This window comes from Leuciscus leuciscus (assembly GCF_965113295.1).
Source record: "Leuciscus leuciscus genome assembly, chromosome: 2".
Classification (NCBI taxonomy): Eukaryota; Metazoa; Chordata; class Actinopteri; order Cypriniformes; family Leuciscidae; genus Leuciscus; species Leuciscus leuciscus.
In genome coordinates this window covers 25,983,257-26,000,323 of record NC_138726.1, presented here as the reverse complement: position 1 = coordinate 26,000,323, position 17,067 = coordinate 25,983,257, and the positions used below count along the sequence as shown (strand labels likewise).

The following is a 17,067-nucleotide window of genomic DNA, read 5'->3' as shown; positions in this document are numbered from 1 at the left end:
GTGAGCAATAATACTATGGAAGTCAGTATCAACTGTCTGGTTACCTACATTCTTCAAAATATCTTCTTTTGTGTTCAACAGAGCAATGAAACTAATACAGGTTCTTTATAAAATCATTAGGGTTCTATAGCACTTTCAAAGCATGGTTCTTAATGGAAACTTTTAAAAAGGGTTCTATTTAACACCAAAAAGGGTTATGCTATTGTTCCAAAGAACCTATTCTAGAACCATTTAGAACCAAATGAGTGTTCAAGAGTGCAAAATAAGAAATGGCACAGTGGTTCCTAGATAGTCACAGATGGAAATAAGAATGGATAAAGTAAGTGCAGAATTTGCATTACAGAGTTCAGAGACAAACGCAATTCACTTGAGCAAACCGTCATACAGAGCAGGCTTTCATGCTTTAAAGTAAACTGTGGTATGGAAATAAACCAAAGATAAAAGCTCGTTTGGAAATATCAGCACAGCGGTATTCTAACAACTAACACAAATTCACAAGCTTTTGCTTTCAGACACTGCATATAAACCTGCAAAATTCCCATCATACCGCAGATCGCCGTACGTCACACTCGCTTTAAACTCCAAAAATTCCAGAGATCAAGCCCAAGGGCAAATACTGTCAGCTCAACAAGGTCTGAGAAAGAAACTTTCTCTCGTCCTCCAGGCAAAAGCCTGATGGATGACGTCAAGAATAGCAACAATTTGGAGTTTTAGTTGATTTATTAAAGTGCAGCCGCACTGTAAATTTCGGATGCCACAGCAGGCCAAATGAGGACACCTGGAGAGGGTATAAACAGCAGAATGACTTTGACTCTTTTGACCTTATCTGCCCACTTATACAGTGGAGTTTCTTTCTCTCCCACTATGTCACGCACTCATTCCCTCAAACACGCAGACACCGGAACCAGTCTCTATGACAACCTCATGTTGCCACAGTTACAAAGTGAGATACTGAAATCAACAGGGACTGACTCACTTCCTCTTGCACCACTAATGTGTCTTTGTGTATGTAATGAATGCACTGACAGGCCTTAATCTCCAAAAGATCCCAAAAATATAGATACAGCTGATTAGAGACTTAAATAAACTTCTACTTTGGCATGTAACTCATGTGTGTTTGATGGAGCTGAGCCATTTCTTATCCAAGCCACCTAACTGGACCTAGAAATGATCTAGAATGCTTAACCACACAGAAACATACTTAAAATGACTTACAACACATTAGCAACCGCACAGAAACAGCCTGAGGCAAGCACTACTCAAATTTACCTATGAAAATGTACAAATCTGCCCAACCATTCAAAAGGTTAATGTCAGTAAGAAGTAGGGGTTTTTTTTATTAAGAAATTAAAGGGGTGATGAACTGAGAAATCAAATTTTCCTTGAGCTTTTGACATATAAGAGGTCATCATACAATAAGAATATCCTGTAAGTTTCAGAACTGAAAACTTCCTTGTTAGTCCAATAAAAGCTTTTATTGACACCAGGCACAGCGAACGACAGGTTTTTCAAAGTGGGGATCTATGATGTCACAGGGTATAAAACACCGCCTCCGCAGAAGAAGATCAACGCCTACTTCAACACTGCCTGTTTAGCCCCGCCCACCGATTCGCACATTACATGATGAAACTCATAATATGCAAAACTGTTATCCAATCATAGCAGTGGGCGTTAACTTCCAAGTCTTCAATGCGGCACGCCCTTAAAAAACGAGCTAGGCTCAAAACCAGGGTAGAAAATAGCCTATTACTTATTCATTTTGATGAATGTAAAAACCAAGCGAACGTCATAAGTTGACCTCAGACAACAATATAAAAAAAAAGAAAAAAGCCAGTGCATGACCCCTTTAACTTTTTTTTCATCAAGGACGCATTAAGTTGATCAAAACTGGCAGTAAAGACATTCATAATATTACAAAAGATTTCCAATTCAAATAAATGCTGCCATTTTGAATTTTCTATTCATCAAAAAAATCCTGAAAAAAAAAAAGCTATCATGGTTTACAAATAAATATAAACAGCAGCACAACTGCTGTTTATCGATTCAACATTGATAATAACAGGAAATGTTGCTTGAGCCGCAAATCAGCATATTAGAATGATTTATGAAGGGTCATGTGACACTGAAGACTGGAGTAATGATGCTAAAAATCCAACCCCAAACTTTTCAACAGTACGTATTACGCACTCAGATCTCACTTTCCACACACTCCTTGAAAACCTGTTTTAATTTACAGGACAATTCACCCAAACATTTAAATTCTGTCCTTATTTTCTCTGCCTTATGTCATTGCAAACCTGTTTGAACTTATTTTGTACATAAAATGAAAATCTTTAGGGTTCAATGAAGTTTTGGGCCTTCATGGCTTTCACTGTGTGGACAAAAACAGCTGAAATACTCAGATATTTTTCAATGGTTCCACAGAAAAAAAGAAAGTCTTACAGGTTTGGAATGAATGACATGGGGGTGAGAAAACAAATGGGGGGGGGCCCTATCTTTTCATGGAGAGTCTGAGTTATTTAGAAATCCACTGTAGTCAGGTCTTGCTGAGACATGCAGATAGAAACCCAAAATCATGTGACAAGTATTCATCCCAGAGACATTAAATAACCACCAACTGAAAGCTAAGCTGCTATTTTAACCGTAACTGTTAACCGTCATGAAGTAGCACAACTGCTGAGGGGCTGAAATGGAGATTTGGACTCTTACCGTTTAGCCTCCTCCAAGTGGCACAAGTATTCATAGGCCATGTTCTGCTGACGCCGCTCATCCATCTCCTCAGCAGTGAGCCGCTCCACACCATCCAGGACAGCTGAAATGACGGGGGAAACATACGAGACATGAGAATGAAACACACTTACTGTGCATTGTTCAAAAGTTTGAGGTCAATACGATTTTTATTTCTTTTGAAAGAAGAAATGTTTCTTGAGCAGCAAATCAGCAAATTAGAATGATTTCTGAAGGATCATGTGACACTGAAGACTGGAGTAATGATGATGAAAATTCACATTTTAAAATATATTAAAATAACAGCCTTTGTTCAAAAAGAGAACAGTAGTAGATATTTCTCACATACTGTACATAATCACTTAAATACAGTCACCCTCAAACGGTTAGAATAAAACATAATTAAACTGCTCCATTCTAACCAAACCGTCTCAGCAGTTTATGCAAACTTTGTAATATATATAACGTCTTATGAGCCTGACCTCTGTGATGATTCCACATACTTAAATCATTTAATCTTCAAAAAGAAGATAAATTGAATTATTAATGGCTGCACATACTTCAGACAGAAGAAATAAGGAGGAAACTTTGGAAATACACATTCGTCTGTAAAATACCTTTGACAGGACAGACACCATACTGAATTTTATGCGAATGAAAATGACACTGTAAGGGACAGACTTCTAACATGTAATTTTCAAAACACACAACTTTCAAAACCGTTTCATGGAGTTTTTGTCGACTGAAAGTGTTTCTTTAGACAGATGAACCACAACAGTACAATCTATTGAACACACTGTACTTCTATCCCTATTTTTTTATTCCTGCCAAAATTTAAATATGGCCTGAGATTTGAAAAGCTTCTAATTTCGGTCTCTAGAGTCGTACAGGAACATTCAAAATGGTCTGAACTGTTATGATCCACTTTGGACCTATTTGATGCATTTGTAAGTCCAACCTCTTTTGGAAAATAAACATTAAGGGAATAAATCAGGCTGCAAGGCTCTAACTCTGAAAACAGCTTTCATCTGAGGGGATTCACATCCCTAGAAGTCAGAGTGAGTAGATCCTAAATTGTGAATTTTAATCAACTTTAAATTTTAAAAGAGAGTGAGTGAACCATAACAGCATTCCAGTCTTAGATTTTAAATTATTAAACCTCAAAACAATCCTTTACCCTGCAACAAACTGCAAAGAAACCCAATTCAAAATGACGTTTGCATGTTCAGACGTGAACAGATCTATGACGAGGGTAATCTTAAGGTACTATGTCACTCATTACATTCTTCAGTGACTGTTTCAGGCACTGCTCTAGAAGGTTTTCCAAAAACAAGACTATTAATGGCATTTTTCCATTGCATACAGAAAAAAAAAAAATCTAGAAGATAATAAAATAACATGATTCAACCACAAAATAATTGTTGTTCAGAGATAAATAGACTAAAACCTCCTGTTAACTGTTTTATTACCCTACCTTTAAGTAAGTAATAACTAGCTTGCAACAAGAAAACATGTAAAATCTGGCATTTCATTTGGGTGAACCAATCTGATTCTTCTGAACGAATCATTCTCATTAATTTCCATGCACTGAAGTCTCTCCCTTTTTAAGTGATTTTAATGACTAATATTACAAACCCATAGCATTCGAGAACAGGCTGTGAAGGAGGGAACATATTTATAGCTGAAACAAACTACTTGCCGAATAGAAGTCTTACTTTGGGCGAGTCAGTGTGTTCAGACTGCATAAGAGTGTGAAACTAAGTTTGTGGAAAAGCAGAATGAACTCGGACATCTACATTAACAAATAATATTGTTTGTTCAGTTTATCATGCAAGTCAATCCTTCACAGAAAGAAAAGAAGCAAAGGGGGCTGAATTATTCTGAATGTTTAAAAGTTACTGATGACCAATGACCATGCAGAAATAAAGTCACCAAGTACATCCCTTAGGCCAGGTTTCACAGACAGGGCTTAGGCTAAACTAGGATTAGGCCTGAATTCAATTAGGGTATTTAAGTAGCTTTTGAAGACATGCCCTAGAAAGAAAAAAAAAAACATTACTTTCTTGAGACAAAACAATGGCACTGACATATTTAAAGATATGTCAGTGCAAATTGCTTTCAGTTAAAACAGCTCAAACATGCATTTTAGTCTGCGACTATAAGCTGTGTTTGTGAAACCGGGGGTTAAACTCCCATTTACTTTATTTACTATAAGTCTAATTTTAATTGTTATACTTTGATTAAAATCGTGCAGTTTATTTACACCCTTGTTTCAGTCAACCAAGTGTTTTTTTTTTTTACGAATCGATGAGTGAATGATTCGATGACTCGCTCATAACACACAAAAAGACTCGTCTCCACCCACCGCCAGTGAGAGCATCTAAATGAATCCTTTTAATTGATTCAAAAGATTCAGGTGAGGTGATTCACACCACTAAAGCGAAATACTGTATATTTCAAGCTTAGAAAAGTGAGTGGTTTCGCAGAGTTGTCAGCTAGTGAAACTGTATTAGAACCAGAAACAGTTAACCGCCTTTACAGCAGCAAAGTAACTCCATAATTAGTCTGTTTGGTTTGACCGGGGTGGAAATAAATAGCAGCGCGCGATACAAAGACGCGTTTTTCACTGGTAGTGACGTGACGTCCGACCTTCATCGGTGCATTTATGTTTAGGTTGATTGGTTTTCTGAATAATAAAGTCAACACTCATTAATGAGAGAAAACTTAGTTATGGGCTAGATCAAAACCACTGACTACTTAATAAAACTTATTTTTTTTTCTCTTAAACGGTCTTGTCTATATCAAGGGTGTGCAGAGAGTATGTACGCCGTGCGCAGATATTTCATGTTCAATTTATATTTCTTGATTAGTACTGCGGTTCTCTCAGCATAGAGAATTGAATGTCGATGATTTGTGTAAAATTACATTAAAAACAACATGTTTGGAGGCTCAAAAACGCTGTCCATGTGATCCCGCTCGGTTCGCCCCAGCACATACAGTATTATAATGCGGAAGTTGTTAACCATGCCGATGCAAACTTGAGCATTAAAAACACGAGCAACGGTATTAAAAGCATTAAAAGCAATTTAACAGCACTTTCTTTGAATTAAAGCATTGGTATAAAATGAAAATGAAAAGTTTTCTTGTAACACACTGAGCAACATGTTTCAGAACGCCTAAAGAAAACGTATTACTATTACTTACACCCATATCTCGGTCGGAGACCGTCTGTCTCTTCAGAAGTTGACATGTTTTCTCAAAAAGTTAGTCCTATTTCCTTCTGAGTTCTCAACGCAGATCTGTGTCCTTTAGGATTTATATTTAGACCTTGAGAAGGCACCTCTGGCCCCCTTCTTACTTCGCTGCACAGTTTCAGTTACTTTTTTTCTTCTTCTTGAAAACTCACTGATGTCATGGGCGTGTTCCTTCCTAAATCCTGAAGTATGTGTTTCAGGAAACACCCATTTCAAGAAAATCACTTCAAAACTTTTAACCGTGACTGCAGCGCCCTCTACATGCCATACCGGTCATCGTCTGATTCCAGTGATTCTCCAGCAGGGGGCCTAAGCAAACTTCCAACACATTTCTTGAAACCATCACTCACTTTCTGAAAACCAAATTTTTTAAACCACATTGAGAGAACCTCTGACTCTTCTGGCAAAATCAAACAATTGCCTCAAAATCATTTTACCTGTGCTCAAAATAAAACAATGCTTTCAGATCATGCACACAACGAGTCAATATTATGAACGCTACAGATAATTCGTTAGACATTACATCAAAAATGGAGAACACAGAATCTAAAGCATGCAGTTACACAAAAAAGTATTGTAACAAGGTAAACAAATTTTGCAATTACGTAAAAAAAAGTGTAGTAATGACAACTTACAGTAGTAAGGTGAAAAATTGTATATGCACTGCAAGTATAGTATTACTAAATATATTGTTTAGTATTGAATGTCTATATATTCAGCACTTGTATACTGTGAAAATACAGTGACCCATCTACAATAGCCAAAAAGCTTACAGTAAAAAACTCTAAATGAAAAGCATGTTAAAGTACACTCAGAAGAGTTGTGCAACTGCAAAATCAAGGTCAGTGAGAGAGATTGATTCTGCTTCAGCATCATGTCTTCATGTTGGGTCCACATTGTCCACATCACAGACAAAGCCAGATCCAGCCTTGATAGCATTCTCCACACCTTGCTCATTCTCGTCCTCCTCCTCTTCCTCCTTGTTCACTACCTCTTACACATACTCTTCTTCCTCCTCTCCCTCTTATTTTGTTTCCATCCTGCACTGACATTTTGAGTCAATTTTGGCATTCTGAACTGACTTATTGTGTACAGTATGTTTGACCACATAATTAGAAATAAGTGTGAACAATTTTGAGTCGTTGTGTGTACACGATGACAACTGTGTTGTAGGTGTGTTTAACTTTTGCCTGCCTGTGTTTAGCGTTTCAAAAACACTAGTGCATCACAGTGCAGAATGTGTTTAGAGTTTTGCAACAAATAAAAAAGAGTGCTTGAGATTTGCAAATGGTGTCTTAAACACCTGAACTTAAAGAGTGATTTATTCAACAAATTGGAATATGCTCAGAGAATGGGATTTCATGTTTTAGCAATTCATAAAAACTGTAGCCTAATATTATGAGCTCATACAAACGGCAGAAATAATTCTAAAATAATAATAAGGCTGTTCTATTCTATTCTATTCTATTCTATTCTATTCTATTCTATTCGTGTTTCTACAGCTGCAGTATATGCCTAGTAAACGACAGCAGGAAGGAGAATTGTCTATTGAACATTCAATAAACCGCATGTTTGTGCTCCAATCTCAATTTCAGGAAAATAAATATACTTTCTTTGCCCAATAGCTGACACGATATAAGTCAGGGCGGGGCAAACCAGTTTATAAAGCAGCCAGTGAACTGTTAAACACTAACAGACCGTGTTTACTACTAAGTGACCCGCCTCTCCTCACCTCAGTGTCCTGTGACCTGGACAGTTGACTGGAGTCTGGACCATGTCGAGCTCAGAGATACTGTCCGGACTGATCATAGTCGGCCTTTTTATCGTCATGTGCTCTGGACAAACTTCACTAGAACTGTCCTCGGAAGACACACAACTGTCCCAGGATGAAACGGAGAACGAATTAGTGAGTATTCGCGAAATGAAACGCCTTTTTATAGCTTTGTTTATATTTCTTTGTAGCGTGTGATATCTTTTGACATATGTGGCCAATTAGACGTGAACCAAAAACTGAATAGGCTACTAATTGGTTGGTGAAGTTTTAAAATGGTTTGTTTTTATTTTTAGCCTGTTTTCATCTGACTGGAATAAAACGTATAATTATTTTAATTTATATCTCAAATAAATAAAAATTGGCTATTTAGTTGCTTGTTTTTTTTTTTTTTTTTTTTTTATAGGTTGAGGCTATGACTGCACTTTTGGGGAGATATAAGACCAGTTTACCAACTTCAGAAAAACGTGGCATCGCACAGGTAAATATTGCTCCATTTCTTTGTCACCTTTTTTTCTTCATATTATAAGTCCTTTGCTTCAAAGGTCTTGTAAAACAACATGATAACGGTCTTCACTGATCATGAAATTCTTTCTCTCTGTGTCTTTCTGTAGTGTGCTGTGGGGTCCCGCTGCGCCATGAGACTTGGTCCACGCTTTGGAAAATTGTGTGAATGTGTCAGAGGATCCAACTGTAACTCATTTCTTCTGAAATGCATCTGAATCATTAAAAAGAAGCAAATCCATCATCCTTTCTTGATGCATAATGTCATGCCTGAAAGACGCAGGGTGGAAATCTGTTTTCTGAATCACTTGTACAAGATCTATGACAACAAGTATTTATCAAAACGCAGAATGTAACAAAACAGCATGGGTTTTATGTTTATTTATTTATTTATTTATTTATTTATTAATGGTTGTCTTATGTTATCAATAAACATTATTATTCTTCAGCACTTCTTATTGTCTTCATGAATTGTTGTTTAATACACCCTTAACAAAGAAAATTAGACTAGTTTTAATTCTGAAATAAAAAACGTTGATGCCTTAAATGTTTTAAGCACAATCAACTTGGATGTTTAAGTCATCTTAAATTACATTTAACTGACTTAAAAGAGTTGAGTCTTGTATTACTTATACAAAAAAGGTTGAAAATTGTTTAACTTATTTTGATGAGTAAAAGCAATGTACATCAATACAATGGGGGGTCATCAACTTAAAAAAGAAACTTCAACTGCTTAACACTTTTAAATTTCAGCAAATATTCAAACCGGGAATCTGTCACAAGTAACAAATGGATGAAAATGAATGGTACTTTTCCTCCATATAGTGATTAGAGTATTTCTCTTCACACACATTCGAGATTTTTTAATTTTTTGGTGGTCAAGTGACTTCCAGTGTACTGAAACTTTAAACATCAATTCATCACAATACCAGCAGTGACCAGACAAGCAGCCTGATTAAAAAGTCAATAACAACTATAATACTATAATAATAACTATAAAGCACTGAAAATTTGGTCACCAAAATGTTCAGGCCAGTTACAATGTTTTGGGATACACACACACACATATATAGGCAGGGATACATATACTGTATATCCATATATATCCGCGCCTGACTCAACTCAACAGCTTTTACGGATGCTTGTCAAGGCAGGTATATGATGGCTACTTTCAATAAATGGTCAAATATAGGAAACTTTAAGCTGTGTTGTCATGTGTTATGAGAGTAAACAACTGAGCAGCGAATACTGTCTAGAGCGAATGCACTTCTTATAAACCCATCCAACATGCACCAGGTGCATTTTTGACATAACACGTCACCCAGCATACCCGGTTAAAAAAGTCACCGCTCGCCATATATATATATACCCTTGGCTTAGACAAGGATGTACAGCCATCAGTGGTGTTTCTCTTCAGACACAGAATAGGATGGTGGTGGGAGTACACAAACAGGCAAGTCAGATGTATTATGGGCAATGTAATTCATATTCTCACTGTGAACTTGATTGGAACATGCAACGCCCATCACAAATCGATTTGCAGAAATATAAGCAATAATTTAGTCTACAGAAAATGAGAAGTATAAAGTGCAAAATTCCAAATTGTAATCATTGGTTATGTGCATCAGATGTTTAAAGTCAATGAACTAGAAAATTACTAATTTAAAGATCCTGCAGTTTTATTGCCTTTAGGAAGAACAGAGATGTTATTCCTGAATGCTTTCTGGCAAGACAATAAAATGACGCAGTGTCCACAGAATCTCAGTTCATGAGGGCATCCTGGCCATTATGTTTGGGTTTAGTCTCTCTTGATTACAGTCAATCAGGGTAAAACCCAGGGGTTCAATTGTAAAGCTGTCTGTGTGATGTATGCCCTGTCCTCATTGATCTAGAGAAAGAATGGCGTCCTCTGAGGGATGATAAAAAGCATAATGTATAAGATTAGATTGGTATCACATGCCAGATATACAGTATAGGCACAATCTGACTTTCCTATTGAAATACTATTCCTGCTGAAATACACAAAATATGTTTTCTGTGCCTGTCACAATTAAGTGCGGAATTCAACACTGAATGGAATACATCCAGATGCAGTTATTATGAAAGACCCACAGCAGCTGTGAAATAGGATGTAAAGTAAAAAGAGCTACGAAATGGATAGGCCTTCAATTGAACCCGATGAAAGATTATGAGCTGTTCTTCAATGCTGGATGTCATGATTTACACATTACATTCTTGCATTTAGCTGTATGACTTAAATGAGGCTCTATAACAAGACTGCAGTGTGAATGTTTCCCCTGAGAAAGAGCACAGTCGATACATTGGTGGTTGAGAGTGCAACTTTCTGGTCCATTTCTTGAAATCGGTCAGTTTAGTGTCCCCTTGAGATTCAGTGGTGCATTATTTAGCTGTCCTGTATTATACACACGCACTCTGGCTCTTAATTGACCCCTAAATAAATATGTTTAACCTGTTAGTCATGAGGCCAAAACACTGAATTATTCATTGTTCCAATGTGTCACTGAATAATATTATGGTGTAATACACAACTTGCTGCACTGTGTTGTTTTGTACCTCAGTTTTCCTGCGGGTGAAGGAGCTTTTTTCAGGACTTGACATTAATATATGCCTTTAATGTATTTAAATGTACGTTTAAGTTACTGAACAATGACAGAAATGAATATTACAGTTTTTCTCGATTGTTTACACACATTTTCTGGTACTTGAGACACAATGACCACAACATGTAACTCATTCACCAACCCCCTGAACCAATTCTGCTAAACTACAAGCACAATTCCTGCTTTACACTCAAATTGTAATTCTAAAACACACTTTTTTCAAAACACTACACACAATTCTCTGCTTTTGGCACAATTTTCATGCAGAAAATCTCTTGTTTTCACAAGGAACACACTGCCATTCAAATATGCACACTGACTCATCACATGGGCAAACACCCGTCACACAGTTTTACAATTAGCAATCAGAGCTTTAGCATAAAAGGGCAACAGGTGAGCTCTTCAATGGTGCAATGGATGCCAACATTGGATTTTAGTTTTTTACTGTAACTGTATACAGTAAATTCTTCTGTTGTTTTGTATGTAGACCACTGTATGTACAACTTTGTGTTGGTTTGGGATGTACACTGTGTACATTGTTTTTGTGGGAAAAAAAATATATATTTGTTACCATGTATTTGTGTGTTCTGAGTATAAAAACAATATTCTCAAATATTTTACAACACACTTATGTATGTACTGTCTGTAGCAAGTGTAACACTGAACAAAAAAAGGCCTAAGTCATTATGATGAACGGAGAAGAAGTGTTTTCCATTCATCATAGTGTTTTACATTGAGCACATCAGTGTTCAACTGGTTCTTATAAATGTCTATTCATATGATGGTTTGTGTGTGTCATTTGAAAACAAAATACTATTTTGAGAAGAAATAACATGTTTTGAATGTAAAGTTTCATTTTGCAGGAGAATTGAGGGGTTTTGCCCATTGTGTGTGTTTTTTTGGATTTGTGTGTAGAGTTCTGAGAATATGAGGCATGCTTTCAGAAAATGTGTGTAAACAATCGAGAAAAACTGTAAATCAAATAGCAAGTCTTACTGTTTATGTTAAATGTCTTACACAATCAAACTGTAAATGTAGGCCATAAATGAATAAATTTACATATTTGACAGACGCTTTTATCCAAAGCGCCTTACATTGCATTATCCTATACATTTATACATAGGTATGTGCAATCCCCTGGGATCGAACCCACAACCTTGCGTTGTTAACGCAATGCTCTTACCACTGAGCTTCAGGAAAGCTGTTTACAGTTTTTTACGATTGCTTACACACTAAAATTAAACTTTTCCCACAATTAGCAAAACCTTACACTCAAGGAGCAAAACACAAGGCTAGATTTGCACAACTGTAAGCACATTGTCAGCTTCACACTATTTGCAAAACATTACACACAGTGATTTGCAAAACACTAAACACACTTGTATACATGAGACACAGAAGTATATCATAATGTCACTTCCTTGCAATTCCAAAGCACTGACTGTCAAATTACCACACATATGAGCCAATCTGTTAAACACAGCCATCAGGTGCACAAACACATGATTGCTAAATTGTAGACACACCAATCAGGTTTAAGCACTATAAAATGTGATAAAAATATATAAAATATAATCAATGTCCCAAGGCAACGTGGGGGGTAACATCACCCTTTTGCGCTGCCATTTCACAGCATGGGGTTCTCCTCCGTCATGCCAAAATGGGCCCTTACAACACACCTCACATTCTCGCATTTTTGGACCGATTGCACCACATCGTCACAGCAGGTAATGAAATGCACCAGATGCAATACACTGTCATCTGGGACAATGTGTCATTCCACCGCTCTGCTTTGGTCCAGAACTGGTTTCAACACCATCCACAGTTGACTACAGTACTATACCTTCCACCATACTCTCCGTTTCTAAACCCTATCGAAGAGTTTTTCTCTGCATGGCGGTGGAAGGTTTACGATCTCCAGCCTTGGAGCCCAGGCTCATTCAGGCCATGGAGGACGCCGCAGCTGTGCAAGGATGGATTCGACATTCAAGACGGTTCTTCCTGCGTTGTCTTGCTAATGAGGATAATGCTTGTGATGTTGATGAAATTCTCTGACCAGATCCAGCTAGGCGAAGAGATAATGTATAGTATGTTTACAGTACTGTAGTATTTTCTGTACAATATTGTCAGGTTTTTTTTTAGATTATTTTTTATGTTTGTTGTTGTTGTTATTTACTGTAATTGTAACCTGTACTGGATACAGTATTTTACGTTTGTCTATTGTTTGCTGAGCTTACAGTGTTATGCACACTACTGTAGTAGCATGAAAACTGGGACATGTTTTGTTGTGATTCTCCATGTTGACATGTTGACTGATTTGGGTATATGGAGAGAAATAAATGATATTTTCCTCAGTCTGCAGCATTGGTCTTGTGTAGTGTTGGGTGAACTATTGTTACACTTTCTCTGTGTACTTCATTTACAGTACTCTAATCACTGGGAATTAGACTTGCTAAAAGTGTTTTAGGTTAGCAACAGCAGTGTGTAACTGGTTCAAAAAGATTGAAGTTATATGAAATGTGTGTGTTTCGTATGGTAACAAAATATTGTTTTTATGAAGTTGTGTATAGTTTTGACAAAAGTGTTCCATTTTGCAAATGATCTGAAGTGTTGTGCTACTTTGGTGTAGGGATGTGCTAATTGTGTGTAGTGTTGTGACAAACCGGGCCCTGTTTTCAAAATTGTGCTTAAACAATTGAAAAAAACTGTAAATCCAATTTCCAAATAAGATAAACATTTTAGTACATAACAGCCAGCTTTTTTCAACATGTGCCCTAAATTACAGTTTTTCTCGATTGTTTACACACATTTTCTGAAAGCATGCCTCATATTCTCAGAACTCTACACACAAATCCCAAAAAACACACACAATGGGCAAAACCCCTCAATTCTCCTGCAAAATGAAACTTTACATTCAAAACATGTTATTTCTTCTCAAAATGGTATTTTGTTTTCAAATGACACACTTTATAACACATTTATAAGAACCAGTTGAACACTGATGTGCTCAATGTAAAACACTATGATGAATGGAAAACACTTCTTCTCCATTCATCATAATGACTTAGGCCTTTTTTTGTTCAGTGTTCACTTACTACAGACAGTACATACATAAGTGTGTTGTAAAATATTTGAGAATATTGTTTTTATACTCAGAACACACAAATACATGGTAACAAATATATTTTATTTTTCCCACAAAAACAATGTACACAGTGTACATCCCAAACCAACACAAAGCTGTACATACAGTGGTCTACATACAAAACAACAGAAGAATTTACTGTATACAGTTACAGTAAAAAAAAAAAAAAAAAAAATCCAATGTTGGCAAACATTGCACCATTGAAGAGCTGACCTGTTGCCCTTTTATGCTAAAGCTCTGATTGCTAATTGTAAAACTGTGTGACGGGTGTTTGCCCATGTGATGAGTCAGTGTGCATATTTGAATGGCAGTGTGTTCCTTGTGAAAACAAGAGATTTTCTGCATGAAAATTGTGCCAAAAGCAGAGAATTGTGTGTAGTGTTTTGAAAAAAAGTGTGTTTTAGAACTGCAATTTGAGTGTAAAGCAGGAATTGTGCTTGTAGTTTACAGTAGCAGAATTGGTTCAGGGGGTTGGTGAATGAGTTACATGTTGTGGTCATTGTGTCTCAAGTTCCAGAAAATGTGTGTAAACAATCGAGAAAAACTGTAATCTGACATGCTAATTACAATGTTTAAATGAACCCATAATGACTGGGGTTATTATTTGTTTTCAGCATGTTTATGGCTCATAACATTTCTGGCAATCTGATTAAATGGTCAGAGTAATACAGTTAATGCCTTTAGAGATGCATGTCTTGTGTTCAAGAAGAATTCAAATATATATATATTTTTTTTTTTCATCACTTTTATTATGACAGGAGCTTTAGTGTTGGAAAATATGTCTGTAATATTACTAAACTACCTGTGAGCTGGAAAGGGATAATTACCAGACCTCAGCATCAATATTTCAATGCACAATTTCTTAGGTAAGTTACCACGGGCTGTTTGATACAACGTGAAAATGACTCAAAAGTGCATTCTTTGTTTCCTCAAATATGTGTGTATCGTTGCCACATAGAAGCCAACATCTATAATACATTGCATCAGCTAAAAGAAATGGGAGACCTAATACCACAACAGTTCAATGAAAATCACACAAGTTCTCATTGAATATCTTAAGTAAAGCAGTTTTCATTTGCGTATGGGTTCTTTACAGACACTGCCTCACCAAAGTGAAAGGGTTTCAGCTGTGGTGTGCTAGTAGTGCCTGCTCTATTCTTTATTGAGAAAATACTAATACTAATTAAACATTTTTTCTTTGTTTTTATTATTTGGATAGGAAATGTTGAGTGGGTACTCACTATTCAGCTAACTACAATTTAAACCCAATCCTCTTCACAGAATAAATATTAATATACACAGTAAAAACTGGGATGGGAAGATGCCAGAATTGGAAAAAATAAATAATACTGTAATAAAAATATATACAATAATAAATTACATTAAAATGTAATCAAATAAACTTTCAACAAGACAGTAATGAACATTAAAACATTCTGCAACAGATAACTAAAACTATTCTGGCACAGATATCCGTTGAATATGAAGATCAGAGCGGTAATTGGTTTCTGAGGGTGTCCGGCTCATTTGAGTCCTGCTGTGACAGATGCGGGATGACTGTCCACCCTCAGTAACACCTGCATTTGATCTTTTTCAGACAGTTTTTCTGACGTGTGGAATGACGTGGAATGAAAGTTTTTCAAAGTATTTCACTTTTGTATTATGAAATGAATGGCAGTATGAGAAAGTGTGCTCTCTGTATCAACCTCACTGACCATTTCTTCCTTTTGAAGCCATTTTTTTTGTCCTTGTATCCTTTTCTCTACAGCTACTACTGCGATCACTGGTGAGGATTCGTCTCTGATTTATATCTCTGACAGTGAAGAGATATTCTGTCCGACCATTCTGTTTAAAGCCATAAAATTACAGGTACAAGTACAGTGCATGTAAGGTGAATATAGTGTGTACTGCAAGTATATTATTGTATTGAATATTGTGTAGCCTAGTATCGATTGTCTGTATATTCGGCACTTGCATACTGTAAAAATACATGTAGCCCAAATGCAAAAGCCCAAAAGGTCAAAGAAAACTCTAAATGAAAAGCATTTTACGGTACACGGTTTACGGTTTTGTGCAACTGCAAAAAAAAAAAAAAAAAAAGATCCAGCCTTGACAACACTACACGCCTTGTTCTTCCACATCCTCTTCTTCCTTGTCTACCACCTCTTACTCTTCCTCCTCTTCCTCTCTGATTGTTTCCATCTATTGTTGTTATCAACAGTCAGTGAAGCTGTGTCACCTGTGCAATCTGAGCTGACTTGGAAACAAGTGTGAACAATTTTGAGAAGAGAAGAGAAGAGAAGAGAAGAGAAGAGAAGAGAAGAGAAGAGAAGAGAAGAGAAGAGAAGAGAAGAGAAGAGAAGAGAAGAGAAGAGAAGAGAAGAGAAGAGAAGAGAAGAGAAGAGAAGAGAAGAGAAGAGAAGAGAAGAGAAGAGAAGAGAAGCAATGGGTAGTGGAGATTCGTTTGATTAAAGACTACTAGGGCACAGCAATTTTTTTATTTTTTTAAATAATGATGTTCACGGATATCATTTATAACAAATACTGCAATGTTCCACAAAAAAAGAATAGCCAATTTTGATTTCGTGGTGACCTTAAGAGCATGTGGGAGTGTTTGAAGAATTGAACATTTTGTAGGCTATTCACATTTTTCAAAATATTGTTTCCCTTATTACTTAATTCAAGATAAATAATGTTTAGTGAAGTAGTTTGTCCTCATAATGATATCAAAAACAACCATTGTTTTTTTTTGTTGTTTTTTTATAATTTATTTTCATTGAACACTAGATGGCATTGTTTGTTTAATTATGAACACTGAGTTTACAATTACTTATTTTATTGAATATATACAGTAGGCATATAGTCCCTTTTACTAGGTCAGATTCATAATGTCTAAAATGCTCATCAATAATTTCAAAAACAAAGATATTACATCCTCCTTTATAAGCTAAGAACTTAATGAGATTTGGGTTGAGTAAAGTCATCCAAATTTTCATTTAGAATTTTCTCAATAACCAATTTGATATTAAATGAGTGGAAAAGCAA

At 36.2% G+C, this 17,067-nt stretch overlaps 2 protein-coding genes across 2 annotated transcripts in view; one reads left to right on the top strand and one right to left on the bottom strand.

The window, feature by feature from the left end:
- Positions 1-6,145, bottom strand: part of iqgap1 (IQ motif containing GTPase activating protein 1) — a 51,089-nt gene extending 44,944 nt beyond the window's left edge. The window contains exons 1-2 of the mRNA XM_082161816.1: positions 5,932-6,145; positions 2,710-2,812 (exon numbers count right to left, since the gene is read on the bottom strand). Of these exons, the coding sequence (XP_082017942.1) occupies positions 2,710-2,812; positions 5,932-5,977 (149 nt within the window). The 5' untranslated portion in view covers positions 5,978-6,145. The remainder of the gene's footprint in view (positions 1-2,709; positions 2,813-5,931) is intronic.
- Positions 6,146-7,473: 1,328 nt separating this feature from the next.
- Positions 7,474-8,704, top strand: cartl (cocaine- and amphetamine-regulated transcript-like). The gene is made up of 3 exons (XM_082162681.1): positions 7,474-7,887; positions 8,159-8,233; positions 8,367-8,704. The coding sequence occupies exons 1-3, from the start codon at positions 7,756-7,758 to the stop codon at positions 8,472-8,474; spliced, it is 315 nt and encodes a 104-aa protein (XP_082018807.1). The 5' UTR covers positions 7,474-7,755; the 3' UTR covers positions 8,475-8,704.
- Positions 8,705-17,067: the final 8,363 nt, after the last annotated feature.